This window comes from Crocuta crocuta, unplaced genomic scaffold (assembly GCF_008692635.1).
Source record: "Crocuta crocuta isolate KB4526 unplaced genomic scaffold, BGI_CrCroc_1.0 scaffold273, whole genome shotgun sequence".
Classification (NCBI taxonomy): domain Eukaryota; kingdom Metazoa; phylum Chordata; class Mammalia; order Carnivora; family Hyaenidae; genus Crocuta; species Crocuta crocuta.
Genome location: NW_027529425.1, coordinates 6336500 through 6345999, shown reverse-complemented (window position 1 = coordinate 6345999; position 9500 = coordinate 6336500). Strand labels below are relative to the sequence as shown.

Here is a 9500-nt window from a genome sequence, read left to right as displayed (position 1 = left end):
CCCCTGGTCTGTGGGTGCCGTCAGGCCCACAGCTATGAGCATAGAGGCCAAGGCTGGACCCCTTCCTGTGAAGACGGCCCCTGTCCCTGTGCCCCCAGCCGGGCCTGCAGGAGCCTTGGCCCATAGGTCCGGGGAGAACCCCGCCCCCGCCCTGGGTGCCCAGGTGCGTGCAGGCTGGAGGTCCTGAGGTCAGCACATGAAGGGGGATAAAGCTGGCACCACCAGCCTTGCCTGTGGAGTCTGGCTTTTGGGAGGCCCCACCCCGACGAGAGGCCCAGCCTGCCCTGGCCGCCAGCACCCACACAGGGGCTCGGCCCCGCCTACCCACTGGCACCTGGGGAAGCAGCATTCAGGGGCATTAGTCCCTTGTGGGGGAGGGGAGAGGGGCAGAGTCCAGGCTGGGGGTGTGTGTCTCGGCCACTCTGCTCCCCTGAGCACTTGCTCCCTCCTGTCTGTGGTGGGGGTGGTGGCTCCTGGGCTGCCACCCCTGGTGGCGGTGGGCGGAGCGGGCCAGTCCTCTCAGACGCTCACAGTAAGCTGGCAGGGTGGCCAAAGAGCACACTTTATTTCACACGGAGTGGTGACCTCGCTGGGTCTGAGCGGTGTGTGGGTGGGGGTACACACTGGGGAGGGGGCCGGAAGTGGGCGCACACAGCGCTGCCCCCCGACCCCCAAACAGACCAGACATCCCGGGGAAGGAGGATGGAGCCCCTTCCTTGCAGAGCAGCTCAGTCCTGCGGCTACAGGTGTGGGCGAGGCAGGGGGCCCACCTGGCTGGCATGCGGGCAGGCTGGCTAGGCCATGGTCTGGCGGCTAAAGAGATCAAGCGTGAGGGCGCTGAGGAAGGCAGGGATGCTGTCCTGGCGCAGCAGGTGCAGCTCGATGAGCTCCCGCACGGTGCCTGAGAACGCCGTCTCCAGCAGCTGCATCTTGGCGCCCGAAGGTCCCGTGGCCTGCAGGGTGGGCGGAGACACGGAGGAGAGCCATCAGCAGAGTGGTGGCTCTCGAAGTTCCCCCCGGCCCCTCCCTCAGGGCCCTTCAGTGACAGGGCAGGGAGGGGTGGAGACCCTGTCCCAGGCGGGTGGCCGCAGACTAGGGGCGTCTGTCCAGGGACAGGGCCCCTCCCAGCGGGCAGGGATCCGGATGACGCAATGTGGGGCATGGGCTCCGGGTCCCCAGCTCCTCCCGGTCAGCCCATCCCACCCTCCACGTCTTCAGACCCCAGCCACCACGAGAATGGCGGCCTGACACCCCCGCCCCCTATTCTACAGATGAACAGTCAAGGGGCCAGAGCCGCCCAGGGAGCTGACTCAGGGATGGCTGTGCCCTCTGGAGTTCACGTCCCGTTTCCTCCCGTCATACTGCACAGGCCACAGAATGGGGGGTTCCCACTGGCGGTGCCGGGGAGCTAACCCCGCTCAGCAGGCCTGGCAGAGAACGTCCCTCTGGGCCTCGGTTTCCCTGTCTGTGCAGTGAGGGCACAGGAGTTGGAGCCCTGCTGGCCCGCAAGTTCTGGGACCCCATGAAGGACAAGGTGCAGGAAAGGGCTGGGGAGCCGGGCAGTCATGGAGAACCCAAGGTGGGGCGTGGTCCCAGCTCCAGGACCTTCCGTTCCTTCCTTATGAAGCATCACCTATAACTGGGGAGCATTGTGAAGGGAGACCGACCTGCAAGTGCCTCAGCCCTAAGCACTGTGTGTGTGACACATGGCGAGGCTTCCCAAAACTAGCTGGCCGTCCCCTCGTGCGCAAATGGGGAGACTGAGGCAGGTCTGGGCAGAGCCAAACCTCAGCCACAGGGCCAGGACTCCAGGCCAGGTGCTCAGGGTCAGGGGGTGGGGACGGCCAGGTGTTCTGGGCTGGGGGTGTGGACAGAGGCCCAAAGGGGCCTGAGCACTTGGGCAGGGGCTCACCATGCTCTGTCTTTCCCTGAAGGTGCCCTGGAGACCCCCAGAGGTGAGGGGGGTTGCCTGATCCAGGATGGCACATAGCCCGCTCTGATACAGCCTCACCAGCCAGCAAGCTCAATCCCACTGAGAAGGGACACGTGGGGCCCTTGCTGGAGCAGCCTGCTGCCTGCCAGCTGGGTGGGGGCCCACGTGGCTGTCCCCCGGTGCCAGCTGCAGACGGGGAGGTGTCCGGGGCTCTGGCCTGCTGGGGGTGCGGAGGAGCTGGGGGCACAAGCTGGGGAGGCTGCAGCTCCGGTCCAGTGAAGTGGGTGATGCTGGCGGAACAGGACCAGGGGTGTCAGGGGCTGGGTGGGGTCACCGAGGGCCAGCACCTCCCACTCAGCACATGCAACCTGGTCAGCTGAGGACCATGGCTGCCATGCAGTCTGGAGTGCCCAGGCTGGAAGGGACATGTCCGCAAGGACACACCTGGTGGCATGTGTGCACTCTTGGTGGCGGGAAGACCCCTCCTTCCCAGACAGCTCTCGTCAGGAAAGACTCCTCCCTAGGGACCCCCAAACCTGCCACCCGCCTGCTCCCAGGTGCCTGTGGTACCAAGATTCTCGTAATGACAGCCGGAAAGCTGTGGCCTGTCTGTGGGGCTGGGACGTGTCCGGTGTACCTGGCAGTGTGGGCTGGGGCCAGGCAGGAGGCAGGCTCCCAGCCACAGAAACCCCACAGAACAGTCACCTTCAACCAGCACAGCTGATGCCCGATTGAGTCCATGACCTTGCCACTCCTACACCTGATAACGAGACGACCAACGCTCCGATCACAGCACGGGCAAATGATCTGAGTGAGGGTTTTTTCAGGGAGCACACACTTATGTCCAAGGAGCACCTGAAACCCCAGGGAGTATACATCAATGTCCAAGGAACACCTGAAACCCTGGGGAGCACACGATGTCCAAGGAGCACCTGAAACCCCAGGGAGCACACACCCATGACCGAGCAGCACCTGAATCCCTGGGGAGCACACACTCATGTCCGAGGAGCATCTGAAACCCCAGGGAGCACACACCCATGACCGAGGAGCACCTGAAACCCCAGGGAGCACACACTCATGTCCGAGGAGCACCTGAATCCCCGGGGAGCACACACTCATGTCCGAGGAGCAGCTGAAACCCCAGGGAGCACACACTCATGTCCGAGGAGCACCTGAAACCCCAGGGAGCACACACCGATGTCCAAGGAGCACCTGAAACCCTGGGGAGCACACACTCATGTCCGAGGAGCACCTGAAACCCCAGGGAGCACACACCGATGTCCAAGGAGCACCTGAAACCCTGGGGAGCACACACTCATGTCCGAGGAGCACCTGAAACCCCAGGGAGCACACACCGATGTCCAAGGAGCACCTGAAACCCTGGGGAGCACACACTCATGTCCGAGGAGCACAAGAAACCCTGGGGAGCACACGATGTCCGAGGAGCACCTGAAACCCTGAGGAGCACACAACCATGTCTAATACAACAAGTGCAGCTGAGGGTGTGGAGAAGTAGGACCCCAGATGCAGCTGGCAGGAATAGAAGTGATGCACCCACCATGGAGAATGGAGAACGTTCTGGCATTCCGTGAGCACCTAACCATACAGTCAGAGGTTGGGCTCCAGGGGCTACACCCAAAAGGAACAAAAGCCCCTGTGCACACAGACCCCTGGATACGTGCGTTCATGGCAGCAACATGTGTAATAGAGTGTGCACACCGCCCATGGAGGAGCAGGTGAATGGGTGTCAGTTGATGGACTGGTACTCAACCACAGAAAGAACAAAGCTCTGATCCCTGCTGCACCCAGGACTACTCTCGAACACGTGCTCGGCCAGACACGGGACAACATGCATGCATGAGGTGACTCGTGGGAGTTTGCAGAACGGCAAGTCGGCAGGAGGGAGGGTACATCAGTGGCTGCCAGGGGCTGGCTGGCCCAGAGGACAGACTGACAGGGGTGCGAGGATGTTGGCAGTGTGACAGAAAGTTCTGGAATTAGATTCTGGTGGCAGCACAGCTCAGAAATACACCAAATACACTGAAAAGCACACCGCAGGGTGAACCGCACAGCATGGGAATTGTCCTAGAGCTGGACACACATACTAAAGGCCCCGTCGGTCCCACAGCCTAATGGGGACCACCCTCTTCCCAGGAGCTACAGGGCTGCCTCACTCCTGCATACAGCAGGCCTCATGCCTGGCCTGAACACCCTCCTCTACCTGGGAAGGAGGCCTGGATGCACCTGTCGGGGTGGTAGGGTCCCTCCGACACCCCAGGGATGGGCTGGTTCTGGCTATGCCTACCCCTTGTCCTGTTCCAAGAGCCCTCCTAGTGCCCGGCGTTGAGCGGCCGCCCTCTGTGTGCTGCCTCACCAGGGCGCTCACCCCGCACCGGGCAGTCCATCCTGCTCCCCTGCACGTCTGTGCATTTAGCCTTGTCATAGTTCAACACAAACCATTTTTAAACAAAAGTAAGAGAAACCACTCTGACCTTTTACCAAGAAAATCCTTTCATTTCTGCCTTCTGCTCAATTCTGCAATTTTCCCCTAAATGTCAGAGGGGCTGATTCTCCCACAGCTGGGTGGGGCGGGGGAGTAGATGCAGGGCACCGCTCAGGCTGGCAGGGAGCAGACACAGGGCACCGCTTAGGGTAGGGGTGGGGGGAGAGCAGATGCGGGGCACCACTCAGGCTTGGGGGTAGCAGATGTGGGGCACCGCTCAGGCTGGGGGGTAGCAGATGTGGGGCACTCTCAGGCTGGCGGGGGAGAACAGATGCAGGGCACTGCTCAGGCTGGGGGGGAGCAGACGTTGGGCACCGCTCAGGCCAGGGGGCAGTGATGGGGGCTGTGGCACCCCCTTGGCTCGGCAGCTGGGCGGCAACCATAATCCAAACCGGGGACCCTTCACCCTGCACTGTGCCAGGCCAGGACCCCTGCCCACCTGGGAGGTGGTCTTCAGTCTGGGGGTCTCCACAGATCCCTGTGCCCTGGGGGCTGGCAGAGGGCAGCGTGCGGGAAGGAGGCGTGGCCAGGGCCACCTTCTCAAAGGCAAGGGCTTGCGAGCTGCCTGCCTCCCTGGCCGTTCCGTGGGAAGGGCCGTGTCCTCACTCAGAGGCGGTGTGGAGCTGAGCAGCCTCCAGAATGGGCCCCCAAATCACACTGTGCTGATCAATCTCTGTGAGGCTCCGTCGTGTTCAAATACCACCCGGTCCCCAGGTACCTTGTAAATCACTCTAATTAGGGGCTGTTCACTTAAAATTAGAGAGCAATTTTTTAAAAAGCAAATTGCCCAGTAAGACGCACTGGCTGTGGCTGGAAATATTTATGGGCTGGCGGCTGTGTCTCTGCCTCCTCTGCCCCCAGCACCTGGGAGTGACAGGGCGGCGTGGCTGGCAGGCACCCCGTGGCGAGCAAGGCGCTCGGCTGTAACAAGGCCTTGGGGCCTGCTGGTCGTCAGTGTGGTCCGGCGCCCGAACCTCAGCCTGCGCTCGCCTCTGTGCCTCCTCCTCCCGCCAGGTGGTGGAGCCGGGCCTGCCTCAAAGGGTTCGGCCGGGACCCAGAAGGCCAGGCACCTGCCACGACATGGCCGCGGAGAAGGGCCCTGCGGGGGAGCCAGGGACGTCGGGGGCAGGGGTTTTGCTGAGGGGTGGTGCATGGCACTCACATGGTCTCTGGCTCCAACGGGGCTTGTTAACTGCGAGCCTGTGGTGTCCCAGCCGGCAGGGCCTTCGTGAAATGCCCTGAGTGGAGGACTGCCCCCTCTTGGGTGGTCCCCTCCCAAGCCCCCAGCTGGGGGGGCTGCGAGGCCCACGGGAAGGGCACAAGTGGGAGGGGAGTCCCGTCGAGAGCAAGATCATGCCTTGCTGAGGGCGGCAAAGGCAACCACGAACGAGGACACGGGGAACCCAGAGATAAAACCCACGGCCAGGCGTGGGTATGCACGTCCACGCCCGATCAAGATTTAGACAACGGACAGAATTCTCAAACAGAGAGTGTGAACACCACTCTCTCAAGACTCCTGGAGTGGAGTATTGTCTCTGTGTGACAGCATCGTGAGTGGTCATGACAGGGCCCAGTCGACTCGCAAGGACGTGGCTGATGCCAGCCGGAGGGAAACGCAAGATGACAGGAGCATCGTGGGGCACGTCACAGGGGCTCGGGAGTCCCCACTCAGTGAGCGAGACACGTGAGGTCACACGGTACGCTTCCACGACCCTGTGGGCTGAGGAGAAATGCGTGGTCTTGGCTTGTGGGTGCACCGGGCAGAGCTGTGGGGACACAGAGCCCTGGGTGCCCTGCTGGAGACGAGGCCCGCCAGGCATCGGAGCTCTGCCTCGAGAGACCAGAGAGAGAAGGGACGGGTTGAGTGCAAGGAGGAATGAACGACACTGAAAACAGGAGAGGGGCTACTGTGACTAGAAGTCGGTCCTTGAAAAACAGCAACAAAACCAATGGAAACCGAAAAGACAGAAGTTGCCGATAACAGAAATGAGATCCAGGAGCTGTTTCAAGAATAATAAGAAAACACTCAAGAAACCCTTTATGCCCATAAATTTGACAGCTGGGAACGGAGAGCTCTCTTAAAGACCATGGAGCGCCGGGGCTCAGTCGGGCAGGCAGATAGCCCGGGAAGTCCGGCAGCCATTAAAGAAATCGAATTTGTAATTAAAACGCTCCTCAGGAAGAAATCTCCAGTCCCACGTGGTTTCGCTGGAGAATTTTATCAGACATTTAAACGAGAATTAACATGCATTTTCTGTGGTCTGAGGGAGGACTCCCCAGAGCAGGGGCCTATCCACCGACACCAAACCGGAAACAGCGCATACACGCAGGCAGAAGACACAAGTCCAGGCAGGTAGTTCCCGTGGACTTCGGTGCAAAAACCCTCCACGGATTTTAGCTAACGTAGTCGGGCAATTATACAGCGAGTCCCACACCAGGACCACATGCAGGTCACCTCTGCGTGTGGCTGCTTCGCTATCTGACCTCCAGTCAGGACACGTCACCAGAACCGCAGGCCACCGGTCCCATCGCCAACACGGGAAACGCCTAAAATCAACCTCCATTCTTAATGAAAACCCTCAGCTGATGGGGCGCGGTGCCGGTGGCCTCCACGTGGGACAGGCAGCAGTGTCATGTCCTGGGGGGACACACACACTGGGGCCTCGACAGAGGTCCACACTAACAATGACCATCAACCTTAACACGAGTTCCAGGCCCGCCCCACAGAGGGAGAGGAAACAGAAAAAATTTTTGACTTAAACCTCACACAAATTTCACTCCAAACCTACCACAGACTTAAAATGTAAAACATAAAACAACCTTCAAGCACAGAGGACACATTTCAGGATCCAAGACAAGGCAGAGAATTTCTCAGACGTCACACTGAAAGCACAATGCAGAGAATAGAATAAAGATGGACAAACGGATGGGCCTTGTGAAAACTGCCAGCGTTTGCTCCCAAGAGACAAGCCTGCCTGGGAAGAGGTACGTTTGAGTCACGAGTGACCCAGGGCTGGCATTTGTGTTTCCCGGCTTCTCCTGGCAGGTGAGGGGAACAGGTGTGTTTAGCTCACGGCTGTCCCTTTGCCAGAACAGGGCTCGGAGCAGCAGTTGCAGCGAGGGGCGGCCACGTGGGGTTGAGGCCCCCTCCTCCTACATAGCANGAGGGGAACAGGTGTGTTTAGCTCACGGCTGTCCCTTTGCCAGAACAGGGCTCGGAGCAGCAGTTGCAGCGAGGGGCGGCCACGTGGGGTTGAGCTGGGCCCCCTCCTCCTACATAGCACTGGCCGTGGTTGTGACAGCCTGTATATCTCTGTGACTGTCCCCTCTATTCCCAGGACACCCAGGGAAGAGGTGGCCGCGGTCAGGATAGGGTGGCGGGTGGCAAACTGACAGCAGCCCCACACGGCCCAGGGGCTCACCTCGCCCACACGCTCACAAGCCCCGAAGCCGGTGGGAAGCCGGTGGCTGCAAGGCCCGGGGGAGGCCGGCTGACTGGTGGCTGTCTTGAGTGGTGTGAAAACTCATGTGTGGATCTGTGGGTAAAGTCACCTAATTGGACACGGCTCCAGGCAGCCCTGCTTCCTGTGAGGCCCAGCTGCCCCCAGCCCGGCCCTGTCCTCAGTGCTGCCCCCGGACCCCCGCATGGGGGAGCGGGGGCTGGCCCTGAGGGGACAACACAGGGCAGTCAGCATGGGCAGGAGTGCGCCGACCCCTGCCTTGTGCCAGGTACCCCCTTCCTGCCACCATTCACGGTACCCCGGGTCTTCAGGGGTGAACAGCCATCCCCCCACTTGGATGTGACTGCTCTGACCCCCTGACTCAGGCAGCCTTCTCTCAAGTGCCAGCCCATGGCACAGATATCTGACATTGGCCCCGAGCTTGGTTCGACCTCCGGCAGCTCTGTGACCCGGGCCCTCTGACAAAGCTTGGGTCCTGCGAGTCCGCTGGGGTGTAGGAGGAGACTCGGGGGACGCACGCGGTGGCGAGCAGCCGTGGCCATGTCTCGGGGAGGGTCTTCCACCATGAGTGCGTGGGCCTCCTTCTCCAGGGAGCAGCCCGCCCTGCAGAGGGGTGGCCCCAGGCCGTGAACGGTGGCTGTGCGCACCTGCTCAGAGCTGCTGAAGGAGTCTGTGCTGACGGGGCTGCGAGGAAATCAGAGCCCCTGCTCCGCAGGCAGGATCCCGACACTGTGGGAGCCGCCACGCACCCACCAGTGATGTGCGCAGAGGGGCTCTGCCACGTGTACCAGGAAATCGCCTTGAGATTCTGTGCTGGGGAAGCCCCACGAGCGCACACCACTGATGTTCATGCTCACGCCTGTTCACACTCACATGCAACACAGCCCGAAACAGAGAAAAAGTGTGTAAATCACAAAACCCAAGTGGTTAGCTCAGGGAGCTGCAGTTAAACGCGGCTCCTTACGGTTTTGTGCACAGGCACTTTGCAGATTAAAAAAAAATTTTTTTAAATGTTTTATTTATTTCTGAGAGAGAGACAGCGTGAGTAGGGGAGGGTCAGAGAGGGAGGGAGACACAGAATCGGAAACAGGCTTCAGGCTCCGAGCTGTTAGCACAGAGCCCAATGCGGGGCTCAAACCGATGAACCATGAGATCATGACCTGAGCTGAACTCAGACACTTGACTGCCTGAGCCTCCCAGGCACCCCCACTTTGACCGTGGCTGCATGTTGTCTCCGTAGCCAGGGAAAGGCCGATGTTAACTGCGTCTCTGAGAGCTGCAGTTCTGAGAACAGGTCGCTGATCACACACACTGTTCCTGCTACAGACATGTGTGTGTTCACGGCCTGTGCAGGACCCAGCTGCGGTGGAGATGCCCTGTGTCCGGGCCTGGGGCCCCTGGGTGCCCGCCACGGCACCGTCAGTCTCCGGGGCTGGTGTGAGCTCGGACCTGCAGGGGTGCCTGGCTGGCTCCAGTCCAGAGCCATGCACCAGAGCAGCAGCGAGTTTTGGTGTAAGTGGCCTGGCTCCCTGGGCTCTGCATGGGGACACGGGTGTGAACATCGACCCTGCATTCCTCCTCCAGGTAGCCCCCAGCTGGCCGC

General features: G+C 60.9%; 1 protein-coding gene across 4 annotated transcripts in view; it reads right to left on the bottom strand.

Moving 5' to 3' along the window:
• Positions 1–543: 543 nt before the first annotated feature.
• The window catches only part of MAD1L1 (mitotic arrest deficient 1 like 1), a 305713-nt gene continuing 296756 nt past the window's right edge, over positions 544–9500 (bottom strand). For all 4 annotated transcript variants that reach the window (XM_077758777.1, XM_077758780.1, XM_077758779.1 and 1 more), the window contains one exon: positions 544–953. In XM_077758777.1, coding sequence (XP_077614903.1) covers positions 795–953 — 159 coding nt within the window. In that variant the 3' untranslated portion in view covers positions 544–794. The remainder of the gene's footprint in view (positions 954–9500) is intronic.